General features: G+C 42.2%; 1 protein-coding gene across 1 annotated transcript in view; it reads right to left on the reverse strand.

Annotated features, from left to right (window-relative positions):
- LOC137372404 (parathyroid hormone 2 receptor-like) overlaps nt 1–16,822 on the reverse strand; it is a 131,307-nt gene that overhangs the window by 34,664 nt on the left and 79,821 nt on the right. Inside the window, exons 9-10 of the mRNA XM_068036291.1 lie at nt 3,235–3,388; nt 788–848 (exon numbers count right to left, since the gene is read on the reverse strand). Of these exons, the coding sequence (XP_067892392.1) occupies nt 788–848; nt 3,235–3,388 (215 nt within the window). The remainder of the gene's footprint in view (nt 1–787; nt 849–3,234; nt 3,389–16,822) is intronic.

Consider the following 16,822-nt stretch of genomic DNA (forward strand, 5'->3'; position numbering starts at 1 on the left):
ATCTACGATATTTTATAGTGCCTAGATGAGGAACAGTTTATATTGAAAGTTCACCCCTTATGAGGTATGTTCTTGTGATAATGTAGTTCACATTTACTGAGTGGATAACATTTCGAGAAGTGTATAAAAATGCAAATGGCCCCTCTTGCAAATAGCACAGAAACATATCATCACTTTTATTTGAAAGCTCAGTTTAAATATTTTAAATGTTAATGAGAAACAACACTAGTAATTTGTTCTTAAATGTCAACAGCAACAGGCTAATTAGGATCTCACTAAGCTTATATTCTAAAGGGTAGCTGCGCTGCATTAAAAGAATATAATATGCTTCATTGGGTTATTTATTAATGAGTCACTATCTTGTTTTTGACCTCATCAGCAACTTTTTCAAAATACCCACATTTGCAAGTTGATTGTTTTAATGATGGATTATTAGTGTTTTTGTAACATAGAAAACACAACCTGGTGGCAACCCTACTTATAAACACTGACCTTCACATGTCAGTGAAAGTTTGAAACTGACCTAAACCATGGGACAGTGGTCTGAAGCCCAGTGTTAAGAATAATGTGGTATTTTATGGCCAGTATTGAGTTTCATAAATTACAAGGCAGAAAATGGTAATATCACCCTTGTGGTGAAAAGCAGTAATGTTGATTCCAGATTTTCTTCAGGCATCAGTGACCAAGAGGACAAGAAAATGGAATTGTTCCAATTTCTTAACTGAAATTTACTATTTTACAAAACGTTTTTTTAACAGTAATCAGAAGGAAAAAAATGGCTTTTCACCTTTCATCAGCCAACACTGCTCTCACAATGGCCCAAGCCACAACAAAGACTGCTGGAACTCCTGGAATGCAAACAGGACAGCATGTTTATATTGGAGGACTTTTGACTATTTAACGAATGATTTCTCAAGGCACCCAGTATACCATTCAATCAGTGTCCTTTTGATTCAAGGCCTTGTTATTAAGCTTCTTATTATAGTATATATTATTATTGAAAATTGAATATACTTAGAGAGATTTGATCAAAAGCTGCCAATTCTACAAAATACAGAACTCACATTTTTCTTTTGAAACTTCTTGCAGTCAAATACATTAGAAGTTCAGAGCCACATTATTCGTAAGAACAATGACCACTGTAGATTAGGGATGAATATCTGAAATATTGAACCCTGATTTCAGCATTGATCCACACCGATGGAACAAGCTGGGGTTCAGAGCACAGCCGCTCTGGATAGCAATTGAGCTCTGCTTTATAAACCTGTCAGTCCCTACATTCTCTCCCCATCAGACTGCTCAGCAACTCTGACAAATCTCCCAACTAGACCCCCAGAGAAGTGAAATGTTTCCATGTTATCTTACCCTCCCAAAAAACAGGTGATACCGCCTGGAAGATGAGACTGGGACTTCCATCGTACTTAGCTCTTGTTTAAGATTGGACATATCACAACATTAGATTGTTGGAAAAAATTAATTTATTTCTCCTTCTCCCAGCCAGATATTACATAGAATTTACAGCACAGAACTCAGGCCAACTAGTGTCTATGCTCCACACGAGCCTCCTTAGACCTTACTTCATCACACCCCATCAAGATTTCCGTCTATGCCTTTCTTCTTCATGTACTTAACTTGACTCTCCTTAAATGCAACTAAGCTGTTCACCTCAAGCACTCCATGTGGTACCAGGTTCCACATTCTAATCACTCTCTTTAGTTACTCCTCTATTCTTTATTGGATTTATTGGTAACTATCCTATATATTGGTGGTCTTGGTGAGAAATTTTACAAAACCAAAAAAGAAGTCATGCCTTTCAACTGTTACCCACCAAAATTACAGCACTACTAAAATTGAAGTCAATGTGAATCAGGGGGAAACTCTCCATTGGTTGGAGTCATACCTAGCACAAAGGAAGATGTTTGTGCTTGTTAAAGGCCAATCATCTCAGCCCCAGGACATCGATGCAGGAGTTTCTCAGTGTGGTGTCCTTGGCCCATCCATCTTCAGCTGTTTCATCAATGACCTTCCTTCCATCATAAAGTCAAATGTGGGGATGTTCGCTGATGATTGCACAACATTCAGTCCCATTTGCCACTCCTCAGGTAGTGCAGCAGTCCATGTCTGCATGCAGCAAGAACTGCACAACACTCAGATTTGGGCTGATAAATGACAAGTAACATTTGTGCCACATAAGTGCCAGACAATGACTATCTCCAACAAGAGAGAATCTCCCCTCGACATTCAATGGCATTACCATTGCTGAATCTCCCACCATCAACAGTCACGGAATTATTTACAGCACAGAATGGGCCATTTGGCCCATTGAGTCCATGCCAGCTCTCCATGGAGCTATCCTGTCAGTCCCATTCCTGCAGGTTACCCTTTACGGAAATATAACCACACCAGCCATATTAATACTGTGACTACAAGAGCAGGTCAGAGGCTCGGAATTCTGCAGCAATAATTTCACTTCCTGACGCCGCAAAGCCTATCCACCATCTACAAGGCACAAGTCAGGAGTGTGATGGAATACTCTGCACTTGGCTGGATGTGTGCAGCTCCAACAACACTCAAGAAGCTTGAATCCATCCAGAACAAAGCAGTCTGTTTGATCAGTACCTCATCCACCACCATAAACATTCATTCCCTCCACCACTGGTGCACAGTGGCAGCAGTGTATGCCATCTACAAGATGCACTGCAGCAACTAACCAAGGCTCTTTTGACAGCACCTTCCAAACCCTCGACCTCTACCACCTAGAAGGACAAGGACAGCAGACATATGGGAACACCACCACCTGCAAGTTCCCCTCTAAGCCATACACCATCCTGACTTGGAACTATATTGCTGTTCCTTCACTGGATCAAATTCTGGAACTCCCTCCCTAACAGCACTGTGGATGCACTGCAGCAGTTCAAGAAGGTGGCTCACCTCCACCTTCTCAAGGGTGATTATGGATGGGCAATAAATGCTTACCTCCTCATCAGCGATGGCCAAATCCCATGAATGAATTTTTTTAAATGACATGCTGCGCCATGCTGTGTATCGACATACTTTGGCATCGTGAGGTACCTGTCCCAGCTGTGCTCAGTGAAAATCACTTGCTTCCCCAAAGGAAAGATGAAAAATCAGAGGGATGATGCATTGCTTGAAAATATCTTTATCACCTGCAGCTTGTTACCTTGCTTTTGGATGTTGTTAATTTGATTTGAGAAGAAGATTTTAGTGCCTTACCCCATCCAATGAAAGTAAAACTCCACAGATATTTTCTGTCAGACAGGAAGGCCATCAGTATAAGGCAGTGCAAATAAAGGCCTTCTACAAGGATCCAGTAGTAGTTTGTAGTCAAGAAATAGAGAAACAACATGACAGCAATCTTGCATCCCACCTATTACATAGAAACATGGACAACGTTAGAGATAACATTTACCTCAATTAATTCACATTACCCTGTATGGTCTGCATACTTTGGCCAGAATTTTATATTGGGTGGGAGGCCAGGCCTGGGAACCATGTTAGGATTTTATGTAGCCCAGGCCTTTAATTGGACTTGGGTAGGACTTCCATATCTTTGAGGTAGGAGGTCCCGCCTCCCAGAGCTGCCAGCCAATCAGCGGGCCGGCAGCTCTCAGTCCCAGTAGCGCCACCAGCAGCAGTGGCCACTGCTGGGACTGCACCTAGCCAACAGCAGGATCATGAGCGTCGGCCCCTGAAGACAGGTAAGTTTTGGGGCCTCAGCAGGGACAAATGGCCAGGCCCCGACGAGGCAAGGGAGGTTGGTTGGGGGAGGGGGGGAGCTTTATTTCAGTAGGGGCGGTTAGGGTTTCAGGGAAGGGACCCTCCGTGGAACACAGGGTGCCCGATCAGGAGGGCTCCCCCTAGCACCCAAGGAGGCCTTCTGTGGAGCTTAAGGCGCCCGCCTGCCGAAGATAAAGTACCAGCGGCGGTGGGAGAAGGCCCTTAAGTGGCAGTTAATTGGCCATTTAAAGGGCCTTGATTGGCCTGAGACGAGCAGGCCGTTTCTCGCCACTGCTGCCCCGAATAAAATTGCAGTGGGGCGGGAAGGGAATGGGACCCCCACCCCTTGCTTCCCACTTGATTTTATAGCACCCCCTGCCACCAGCGCGCTCCTGTAGGAGGGTGTAAAAATCCGGCCTTTGTTTTAAATCTGAACAATTTTTACAACGTCCTTATGCAATCTGACAGCAGGCGGGTAGGGAAGAGGTTAGCAAGGTTTCTACCACAATTTTTGGTGAAGTGGAGTGGGATTGACTCTAGAGAAATTCGGGATGATCAATTGTTTTAAAATTCGCTTTCAGGATGTGGCTATCACGAACAAGGCCAGCATTTATTTCCTGTTTCTGTTGCCCTGAGAAGATGGTGGTCGGCTGCCTTCTTGAACCATTACAGTCCATGTGGTATTCTTTGTCGTTAAATGATTCAACTAAGTGGCTTGCTAGGTCACTTCAGAGGGTATTTCAGAGGGAACCACATTGATATGGGACTCAAATCATATATAGGGCAGACCAGGTAAGAATGGCAGGTTCCCTTCCCTAAGGGACATTAGTGAGCCAATCCTATAGCTTCACGGTCAGTTTTACTGATACCAGCTTTTGATTTCCTAGTATTATTTAAACTGAATTCAAATTCTCTATCGGCCATGGTACAATTTGAACATAACCACTACTCTACCAAATCTATATTCATTTTGGTTGATAAGAAAAGGTATCTGTATACTTCATGAATGGCCTTTCATTTTGCATCTGCCATAGTGTCAAACCTCTCAAAATATTCAAAGGAATTCCATATCTTTAAGCTGAAAATTAGCAATTAAAAATTAAGTTCACTGTACTGATTGCAAACTAACTGTATATTGCTGTCAATTGAAGACCAGTTCCATTCATTGGACAAGTCGGAAACATGATTGTCCATTAGCTGCACCACTGTAAATCCAATCAATCAAATTTCTCAGTTTTACTCCTATGGGATATATTATAGACAAGTACAGTTTTAATGATGGGAAGTAAAGCGATAGACCTACCAGAAGTTCATTCTTCTCATGCTTCATGATAAGCATTATCTCCATCACCTAGAAGGACAAACATAGCTAGTGCATGGGAATGCCATCACCCCCAAGTTCCCCTCCATGTCACACACTGACCCGACTTGGAAATAGATCGCCATTCCTTCATCGTCGCGAGGTCAAAATCTTGGAACTCCCTAACTTGTACATTTCATCACATGGTCTGCAATGGTTCAAGAAGAAGGCCCACCATTACCTTTTCAAGGGCAAGTAGAGATGTATAATAAATGCTGGCTTTACTAATGATGCCCAAATCCCCAAAATGGATTTTAAAAAATCATTTTACTGGTCTAGAGGGAGTTTTTCATTGATACAGAAGAGTAATTGAGGGGTAGATTTACAAAGATCAAGTCTTCACAAGAGATCAAGTCTGCCAAGCTATCAAGAAAAATCAACACTTTTCTTCATGTATGACAGCATAGTGACTTTTTGTAACATTTCATCCAAAGATAGCACCACTGACGATACAGTCAATAGTACACTGAAGCATCAGCCTACTTTTTGTGCTACATGCTAGGTAGTTAAGGCTTGAACTCACAACCTTCTTACTTGGAGGTAAGGGTGTTACTAACTGAGCCATACTGAAAGGAAACAAAGAAAAGGAAAGATTTACACTGAAGGAGTGACACAGTCTGAAACAAATCCAGAGACATACAGAAAAGACAACAACAATGTATGATAGTCTTACAGAAAGAAAGGAGACAGAACAAATGGAAGACAAAGATAGAAAGAGGCAGGCATGAAAAATTTAAAAATGAAGAACAAGAAAAGGGATAATTAATAGAACAGGGAGACTGTTTTCCCCCCGAATTCATGTCCATTTGCAATACCATGGCAGATCAACAACTTTTCACAATCGTTCAGTAAACTTCAACATACCTCACTGGAAATTCTGTACCATATCTTATAACGATATTAAGATCCATAGAATTTTGATGTGTAAAATAGCAGATGGTTTCAAACTACGCCGTAAATGTTAAAGCAATTAAGATAATCTTCTAACCTTTTAAACTATAAGTGTGAAATCAGATAATTTATGGAGTTCTGATAACCTTATATATATATATATATATATATAATATATATATATATATATATATATATATATATTATATATATATATATATATATATATATGCTGAGACTGGGAGTTCTGGTCCTAAGTATGTCATTACATAATCTATACATTTTTACGTCAGCCATTTTCTCACAGTAGTCCAAGGTTTTAATATTCGGGTTACCACGACAAGACAGGAAGCAGAGTGGATTAAAGCATGAAATAAATGGACAAATACCAGAAAATTATTTGCAATTTTTTACCAGCATTTTATACAGTGTTCCCTTTTAGTGTTCCTTTGAAACTGTAAAACCAAGCTCAGTGAGACAAAATGAATTTAATCTCCATTGTGCAATGACATTTTACTTGATTGGCTCAATATAAGGAAAATAAGGAAACAGCCCCTGCTCTCTATTATTTGTACTGCAAGATACACAACTGGTACAGACCATTTCAAAGCAGCTCCTTTAAAGAATAACTTTTTTTTAATGTACTCTCCCATTTTATGATGGAAGAATGTATACTTAGCAAATATTTACCTGCAGGGGAACCCACCAGGAGGGGAGTCTCTCCCTCTGCAAGCCCACTTCATGGCATCATCACTGGGGAGTTGGCCCATGTATCCCAAACAGGCTTTATTGGAAGCAGCGCAGGTGTGCTTTCAGACTGGCCTCTGACCCAACAGATTTTGGAAGATGAGGCTGCTGGCTTGATGGAACTGCATACTCAACCAATAACATGGATTTCCAGGACTGCACAACACAGTCATCTCTCTATCAAGTCCAAAGACACAGCCTCTATTGCTTTCACTGGAGCTGCTTTGGGATTCACACAATGGCTATGTTAGTGATACCATGTCTTGCAGGAAGGACTGCCTAACCTGCTGGTTTTCCTGCACCTAATAAAATACCACCAATCACAATTGTGATATGTATATATGTTTAAAGAATAAAATGGAGGAGTGCTTTGAACAAAAAGTACTTCCTTAGACTTTCCTTACACTCTTATTGAAGAGGCTCACATAGATTCCAAAAATCTCTGCTTAATTCTACAGGAGTTCTTTTCTGTAGCATTTCCTCAGTAATCTTCATTGCCCTTGCTTGTACCAAAGCAGAAAGTTAATGTAAAGTGATGAAGTGGCAACAACAACAATTTATATTTATAAAGTGCCTTTAAAGTAATAAGACATTCTAAGGCGCTTTACAGGAGCCAATAAAACAAAGTATGACACTGAGCCACATAGATTTCATAGAGATATACAGCACTGAAACAGGCCCTTTGACCCACTGAGTGTGCTGACCAACAACCACCCATTCATACTAATCCTACAACCTACCTACACTAGGGGCAATTTATAATGGCCAGTTTACCTAACAACCAACAAATCTTTGCCTGTGGGAGGAAACCAGAACACCTGGTGGAAACCCATGCAGTCACAGGGAGAACTTGCAAATTCTACATCGGCGGTACCCAGAACCGAACCCAGGTCACTAGAGCTGTGAGGCTGCGGTGCTAACCGCTGCACCACTGTGCCGCCCCACATCAGGAGATGTAGGTCAGATGACCAAGAGCTTGGTCAAAGAGGTAGATTTTTAAGGAATGTCTTAAAGGAGAAAAGCGAGGTAGAGAGGCAAAAAGTGTTGGGAGGATATTCCAGAGGTTGGGGCCTAGGAACTGAAGGCACAGCCACCAATGGCCAGAATGAGATGCGCACATTGTGGAGGGTTGTGGGGCTAAAGGAGATTACAGAAATAAGGAGGGGCGAGGCCACAGAGGCATTTGAAAACAAGGATGAGAATTTTTAAATCAAGACTTTGTTTCACTGGGAGCCAGTGTAGGTCAGCGAGCACAGGGGTGATAGGTGAACAGGACTTGATGTGAGTAAGAACAAGGGTAGTAGAGTTTTGGATGACATCAAGTTTACAAAGGGTAGAATGTGGAAGACCAGCTAAGAGTGCATTGGATTGGTCAAATCTAGAGGTAACAGAGGTATGAATGAGGTTTTCAGCAGAAGATGAGCTGAGGCAGGGGTGAAGCCGGACAATGTTACAGAGGTGGAAATACATGGTCTTAGCAATGGCACAAATACGTGGCTGGAAGCCTATATTGGAGTCAAATATGAAACCAAGGTTGCAAACAACCTGGTTTATTCTCAGACCGTTGCCAGGGAGAGGGATGGAGTTGGTAGTTAGGGAACCGAGTTTGAAGTAGGGGTCGAAAACAATGACTTCAGTCTTCCCAATATTTAATTAGAGGAAATTTCTGCTCATCCAGTACTGGATGTCGGACAAGCACCAAGAAATATTTTTATTCTTTGCTATTAAAACACATAGAATCAGAGAGTGGTTACAGCATAGAAGGAGGCCATTTGGCCCATCATGTCTGTGCCAGCTCTCTGCAAGAGCATCTCACCCACTATTTCCCCGTAACCCAGCAAAATTTTTCTCTTCATATAATTATCTAATTCCCTTTTGAATGCCTCAATTAAATCTGCCTCCACCACACTCTCAGGCAGTGCATTCCAGATCCTAACCACACACTACATAGAAATGTTTTTCTTCATGTCGCAGTTGCTTTTTTCCCAATCATCTTAAATTGGTGTCCTCAGGTTCTCGATCCTTTTGCCAACGGGAACAGTTTCTCATTATCTACTCTGTCCAGACCCCACATGATTTTGAACATGTCAATCAAATCTCCTCAATCTTCTCTTTTCCAAGAGAACAGCCCCAGCTTCTCCAATCTATTCATGTAACTGAAGTTCCTCCTCCCTGGAACCATTCTCATGAATCCTTTCTGCACTGTCACATCGTTGCTGAAGTATGGTGCCCAGAATTGGACACAATAGTCCAGTTGAAGCCAAACCAGTCTTTTATACAGATTTCTCATAACTTCCTTGCTTTTGTACTCTATGCCCCTATTTATAAAACCCAGGATCCCGTATGCTTTATTTCCCGCTTTCTCAACATGCGCTGCCAACTTCAATGATTTGTGCCTATATACTCCCAGATCCCTCTGCTCCTGAACTCCCTTTAGAATTGTACCCTTTATTTTATATTGCCTCTCCTTGTTCTTCATGCCAAAATGAATCACCTCACACTTCTCTGCATTAAATTTCACCTACCACTTGTCCGCCTGTCTATGTCATCTTGAAGTTTATCACCATCCTCCTTGTAGTTCTCCTCACGATTCACAATACTTCCAAGTTTTATGTTATCTGCAATTTTTGAAATTGCTCCCTGTCCACCCAAATCTAAGTCATTAACATATATCAAGAAAAGCAGGGGTCCGAACACTGAACCCTGGGGAACCCCACTATATACATTCCTTCAGTCCGAAAAACAACTGTTCACAACTACCCTCTGTTTCTTGTCATTCAACCAATTTTGGATCCATGCTGCTACTGTCCCATTTATTCCATGGGCTCTATTCTAACCTGGCTTATAAGCCTGTTATGTGACACTCTATTAAATGCTTTTTGGAAGTCTATGTACACCACATCAACTGCATGGCGCAAATCAACCCTCTCTGTTACTTCATCAAAATAACTCAAACATGATTTGCTCTTAACAAATCCGTGCTGGCTTTCCTTAATAATCCACATTTGTCCAATTGACTGTTAATTTTGTCCCAAATTAACATTTCTAAAACCTTTCCTACCACCGAGGTTAAACTGACCGACCTGTAGTTTCTGGGCTTATCTTTACACCCTTTTTTGAAAAATGTTGTAACATTTGCAATTCTCCTGTCCTCTGGCACCACCCCTATATCTAAGGAGAATTGGAAGATTACAGCAAGTACCTTCAGAATTTTCACCCTTACTTCTCACAGAATCCTTGGACGCATCTCAAACGGTCCTGGTGACTTATTAACTTTAAGTACAGCCAGCTAATCTAATACCTTCAGTTTATCAATTTTTAGCCCATCCAGTATCTCAACTACCTCCTCTTTCACTACGGCTTGGACGGGATCTTCTTCTTTGGTAAAAGACAGATGCAAAGTACTCAATTACTACCTCAGTCATGCCCTCTGCCTCCATGTGAAGATCCACTTTCAGGTCTCTCCTCGGCCCCGCTCTTCCTTTTAGCACTTTTTTGCTATTTATATGCCTATAGAAGACTTTTGGATTCCCTTTTATGTTAGCTGCCAGTCTCTTCTCATACTCTCTTTGATTAGGTCTAAGAAAAATCTTACAGAATTAATCAGTGAGACTTTTCTTAGTCCTAAAAATTTTTGGCTCTCTTATTTGATTTTTTTTCATTTCCCCTCTGAACCTTCTATAGTCAGCCTGGTTCTCAATTGTATTATCCACCTGACATCTGTCATATGTACCTTTTTTCTGCTTCATCTTACTAGCTATCTCTTTCATCATCAAGGGAGTTCTGTATTTGTTTGCCCTACCTTTTCCACTCATGGGAATGTACCTTGACTGTGCCCGAACTACCTCCTCTTGAAAAGCAGCCCATTGTTCCATTGCAGTTTTGCCTACATCTTTGGAATCTTTGACTTGGGCCAGATCTGTCCTCACCCCATTGAGGTTGGCCCTCCCCCATATAATTAGTTTTACTCCGGACTGCTGCTTGTCCTTTTCTATAGTCAACCTTATGATATTAAGTTCCGATGAAGGGTCACTGACCCGAAACGTTAACTCTGCTTCTCTTTCCACAGATGCTGCCAGACCTGCTGAGTGGTTCCAGCATTTCTTGTTTTTATTTCAGATTTCCAGCATCCGCAGTATTTTGCTTTTATTATTATGATATTATGATCACTGTCCTAGAAATGTTCCCCTACTGACACATGATTCACTTAGCCCGCTTCATTCCCCAAAATCAGATCCGGCAATGCCTCCTTTCTCATGAAACTTGAAACATACTGATGTAGAAAATTCTCCTGAACATCCTCTAGAAACTCTTGCCCCTCTCTGCCCTTTATACTATTGCTATCCCAATCTAAATTAGGACACTTAAAGTCCCCCATTATATCTACTCTATAATTCTTGCACCTTTCTCTAATTTCTTTGCAAATGTGTTCCTCTATATCAGAACTCTGATGAAAGGTTATCAACTTGAAATGTTAACTTTGTTCTTTCTTCACAGATGCTGCTTGATGTGCTGAGTGTTTCTAGCATTTTCTGTTTTTACTCTTTATTACTGCTCTTTTGAAATGTTCAATTTTATTTCTTTCTGACACAGCTTAATTACTGGGGTAGTGGATTGAATAAAACTTCAGAATATCATGGTTTTGCTGATGACAAGCTATGTTAATAAAATGATAGTACTTCACTGCTATCATGTTCTGTGACCCAATTTGGATTATATCTGCCTGCTACACTGCAGTGATCTAAACAGAATATATGAATCACCAGTTGTGCTTGACACAAAGTACTTTTATGTCAAGTCGACAAATAACAAAACAAGTTCAGAGACTTGTTTACCCTGTGTATACATATTGATGGACTCAAGTCATTGGCCCCAAAATTACCCCTAATTTGGCAGTGTATTTTTCATAAAATATAGGCATATTGGTGGCAATTTTGGCCCAGAATACTTTGTTCACATGTTTTGAAGTTTCTGACGGAACTTGCTCCTTCCTTTGAGTTGACTCTCGAAAAAGTGGGACTGGGAGGATGAAGTCAGACATTCCGAATCCCATCAGTTCTGCATCAATTTCCCTGTCAATCTGTAAGCCCGCATACAACTAGAAAAATTCTGTTGCCTGACTTGATAAGTGTTCCAGCATTTTCTATTTTTAGCTCAGATTTCCAGCATCTACAGTATGCTTTTGTGTAAGCCTGCATGGCTGGACTAAATCTCGGTAGATCCAGTGGTCCAGTAGTTGTTTAGTAGTCAATTTCCCTATGGCAATTGAGCTCTGGGAGAGGGGCAACTACAAGAAGTATAGTTTTTTTCTTAATTCCCTTTCACGGTCAGACTGGTCCCTCATATGGAGCAGCAAAGTCAACCTTAAAATTCTCAGCATGGTGCAGACAGCTGCCTGGGAGTGCTGTAAATGGTGTGGGGGCCCAGTCCCTTCATAGTAATGCTCACTGTCCCTGGAATTTGGAACAGTATCAGTGCCAGGGAAGATTGTTAGGCCGAGGTCCTATACTGCCACAGGACCAGCACCACAAAGGTCCATCAGGAATATTGGGGCTGCTGTGTCCTCAGTACCTTACTCTATGGCAGCGAGGCCTGGACAACGTATGCCAGCCAAGAGCGACGTCTCAATTCATTCCATCTTTGCTGCCTCCGGAGAATACTTGGCATCAGGTGGCAGGACTATATCTCCAACACAGAAGTCCTCGAAGCGGCCAACACCCCCAGCTTATACACACTACTGAGTCAGCGGCGCTTGAGATGGCTTGGCCATGTGAGCCGCATGGAAGATGGCAGGATCCCCAAAGACACATTGTACAGCCAGCTCGCCACTGGTATCAGACCCACCGGCCGTCCATGTCTCCGCTATAAAGACGTCTGCAAACGCGACATGAAATCGTGTGACATTGATCACAAGTCGTGGGAGTCAGTTGCCAGCATTCGCCAGAGCTGGCGGGCATCCATAAAGACAGGGCTAAATTGTGGCGAGTCGAAGAGACTTAGTAGTTGGCAGGAAAAAAGACAGAGGCGCAAGGGGAGAGCCAACTGTGCAACAGCCCCGACAAACAAATTTCTCTGCAGCACCTGTGGAAGAGCCTGTCACTCCAGAATTGGCCTTTATAGCCACTCCAGGCGCTGCTTCACAAACCACTGACCACCTCCAGGCGCGTATCCATTGTCTCTCGAGATAAGGAGGCCCAAAAGAAAGATATCTATCAGTAACATATTAAGGCCATGTGTATTGGCTTATTAGCATCACAGGTTTTGGTACAAAACGTGACAGGCGTTCACTCCCGATGATTTTTAGCACGGCCCACCATGTTCAAAAGGGCGAAAGTGTGGTTGCCCCCTGCGTTCGGCCCCGCCATGAGCTGGAAGCATGCAGAGTGGACAGATCATGATGTCAGTTAGCGTCTAAAGCTGATTTGGTGCACGACCAGCTATTTTGGACGCCTTCTCTTAAACATGTGTTCAGCTGCATGAGGGTCCCCCTACCCTGCCCCACTAGCGCCATTTAAATGGATCACAACGCAACATTCTGGTGAAGTGCTTTTGACTTTTGTCTTCTGCTGTAGAGTTAGTGTAAATATTGTGTACTGTGTTGGAGGAGCTTACACAAGTTATTTCAGTTAGAAGGGAATGGGTGCTGGACCTTTGGAAGGAACATTGTGAATCTGAAAGGCCTCTGAGCAGAAACTTTGCTCTCAGTCATGGAGGCTTTAGTTGCAGTTCCTCTTGGGCTGCAGAATCACAGTGAGGAGAGGCAGCAGCAAGGAGAAGCTGGGTGCAGAAGGAGGAGGAGGAGGGGTCTTAATAAAAGGTCTTACCCACTTGAGTCTTCAGAGAGCACCTCCCTGACCTCCACCTCAGATAGAAGCAGTATGTTTAGTGACCATACCTTTCCAAGAAGATGGTCACTGGACTGAACCACCTTCTCCAAATGGACCTGCAACCTCAGAGCAGGATGAGGATGGAGCTGCCAGTGGCCATCAAGATCGCCATGGCCCTCAATTTCTACACTTCAGGATTCTCCCAGACTGGAGCAACATTTCCAACATCTCACGGTCTGCCATGCATCACTACATCAGGAAAGCCACCAATGTACACAAGGAGAGATTTCATTGTCTTCTCTCTAAGCAGAGAGAAGCAGGAGGAGTGGGCACGTAGCTTTGCCAGAGTAACGGGCTTCCGAATTGTGCTGGGAGCCATCAACTGCATGCACGTAGCTCTGCAGCCACTGCATCTCAACAGGAAGATTCACCAGAACCACAAAAGGTTCCACTCCTTGAACATGCAGTTGGTATGCAACCATGCACAAACCATCATGTTGGTGAATGCCTGCTACCCTCGCAGCAGGCACAATGCCTTTATCCTGCACCAGTCAGCTGTTTCTGGCATCTTCAAGACACCACAGTGAACCAGAGTGTGGTTGCCATGCCATGGAACAGAGCCAGTTACAGTGCAGGTCAACTGTGGCCTCAAGTTTGCCTTCACCGCCTTGCAGGATATTCTGCAGGGGGGAGGGAGTGCGCCAGAGATTGTGGTGCATGTTGGTAACAACGACATAGCAAGGGCAGTTATTGAGGTCATTTGGTCATATTTTCAGGAGATAGGGAGGAGGTTATAGAGCTGGACCTCAAGGATAGTAATCTCTGGATTAGTCCTAGTGCCAATTGCTAGCAAGAGTAGAAATAGGAAGATATGGAGGATCAATGCATGGCTTGAAGTATGCAAGACGGAGGGCTTCAGATTCTTGGGGCATTTGGATCAGTTCTGAGGCATGAGGTACCTATTCAAAAGGGATGGGTTACACCTCAACAGGACAGGGACCAATGTCCTCATGGGGAGGTTCACTAGTATGGTTGTGGAGGGTTTAAACTAAATTGGCATGGGTTTGGGCGCTGTAATGAGTTCTTTAGGTTGTCTGATGCAACATAAATGAGATGTGTGGAGTCCAGTTGATTGAAGATCTCAAACAGGTTTATTACAGTTTAACTATGATATACAGTACAGAGCTAACTATCTACAGAACCTTCCTCTAGATATTACAGTTGCAGAGTGACTCTGGCTTTGAGTCACATGACTACATCCTGGCACTTATCCTATTAGCATACTAAGATCTTAAAGGGACTAACTCTGAAAGGCAATCGTACAACATCACCTTTCTTTCAAAAGCTAAAGTAAAAACCGTATAAAATTAGGCAACATCAAAATTATTTACACGTGAAGAAGCTTAAGAATCCACATATCATTTCAGTGGTCTGTTGGCTGCACCTAGTGCTTGCAGATGCTGTTGTCCAGTTACAATGGCTTCCTATTTCCTGCCATCTTCTAGCAGTCCATGAATGCTGTGACCTTTCCTTTTCCCCAAAGGTCTTTCTGAAATACTGCAATTGGTGTTGATAAAATCACCAGCTCCATTAGCTGCTCTAACAACTCAGTTTCTGAAAAATCACATTCATTGCCCTTACTATGGCATCTACTGACAAGCTGATCTATTGATTCCTGTGGCTGTTGCCTATAGGGCATCAGTTCCAGGCGGTGAATTCTAAAATTCACTCATAATTGGAGCTGAACTTCTAGCACTTTCCATATCTTTGCGGGATCTTTCTGGTCTTCTTCAGATAAGCCAGAGGTATTAACTCTGTGTAATCACTCATTTCCAACTGCCATTAGTATTTTCCCAGCCTGTTTCTCTGGTTCAAAGTAACTTGGTCAGTGAAGCGTAACTGCATTCTTTGTTTAAAAAGTTTGAACTCAGATGGGATATCAATGGCTTTCCAGTTCATGATGGGAAATTTTGTATCCATATTTCTGCTGTTGTTTTGCTTTAAAACCTGCTTTAAGACTTGTTCTATGACTCTGCACTGTTTCCCCTTTATGAAAACCCTCTGTTATTTAGACTAGCTGCTTGGATTGAGAGGAGCAGGTGTATTATAGTATTCTGTGTTTATTTTGCTTGTAGTACTTAAGCTGGTCTGTTTACACAGCTGTTCAGTAGGCAGTCCAATTGCTTTTTGTTGCTAGAGTTTGTTTATGTTCTCCACGCTTTAGTGGTTTAATGGTACTTATATAGCTATGGCTGTGTGAATGGAAGATCTTCTTCACGCCCAAGTGATTTTTTGAGTTTTTTAAAACTTTGGCTGCGTGAAGGGAGACTCTACAGCGATCGGGTTTTCTCACGTTTTTTGCAATTGGAAGCCTCCTGTAATTGCGCCGACCTCGATCAGCCTGGGGTAGGAATCGGGTTTTCCCTGTTTCTTTTCTCTCCCACAGAGGCTTTGAAAGAAAAAAAAATCAACTTTTGAAGCACTCCACAGCTTGTTTTTTTTTTAAACTGGAATTCCTCGACTACCAACTTAATGACTCACCCGATTTACTTGCAGTCTGCATTCTGTGCTCTGTCTTGAGGTAAGTTTTTTGACTGTTTGAGCGAGTATTTGTTTTTGAACTTTCTCTTCAGTAGGAAGGGTCATTTTCAAAGCTGTTTTACCTGTAGTTTTCAAATTTAGATTTTGTCTTCTCACCACCACTGCCACCATATAATGAGTTCTTTATGTTGTCTGATGCAACATAAATGAGATGCGTGGAGTCTAGTTGGTTGAAGATCTCAAATAGGTTTATTACAGCTTAACTATTATATACAGTACAGAGCTAACTATTTACAGAACCTTCCTCTAGGTGTTACAGTTGCAGAGTGACTCTGGCTTTGAGTCACATGACTAATTCCTGGTACTTATTTCATTAGCATACTTAAAGGGATACTACTCTTAAAGGCAATCATACAACAGGTACCAGCATATAGAAATAGGAAAGAGGAATAAGGTACATAAAATGAGAGTGTTGGACAGTACAACCAAGGTACACTGAGAGAGACAGATAGCACTAGAGGAAGGAATAGTATGTCATTAGGTGGGAACAAAGTAAGGGAGGAAGTAATAAGGTCTAAATCAGGGTTAATGTGCATGTATGTGAATGCGCAGTGTGTAATTAATAAGATTGCTGATTTACAGGTGCAGATTGACATGTGGGAATATGATGTTGTGGCTAAAACAGAGACCTGGCTCAAAGAAGGGCAGGACTGGGTAT

This window comes from Heterodontus francisci, chromosome 7 (genome assembly GCF_036365525.1).
Source record: "Heterodontus francisci isolate sHetFra1 chromosome 7, sHetFra1.hap1, whole genome shotgun sequence".
Lineage (NCBI taxonomy): Eukaryota > Metazoa > Chordata > Chondrichthyes > Heterodontiformes > Heterodontidae > Heterodontus > Heterodontus francisci.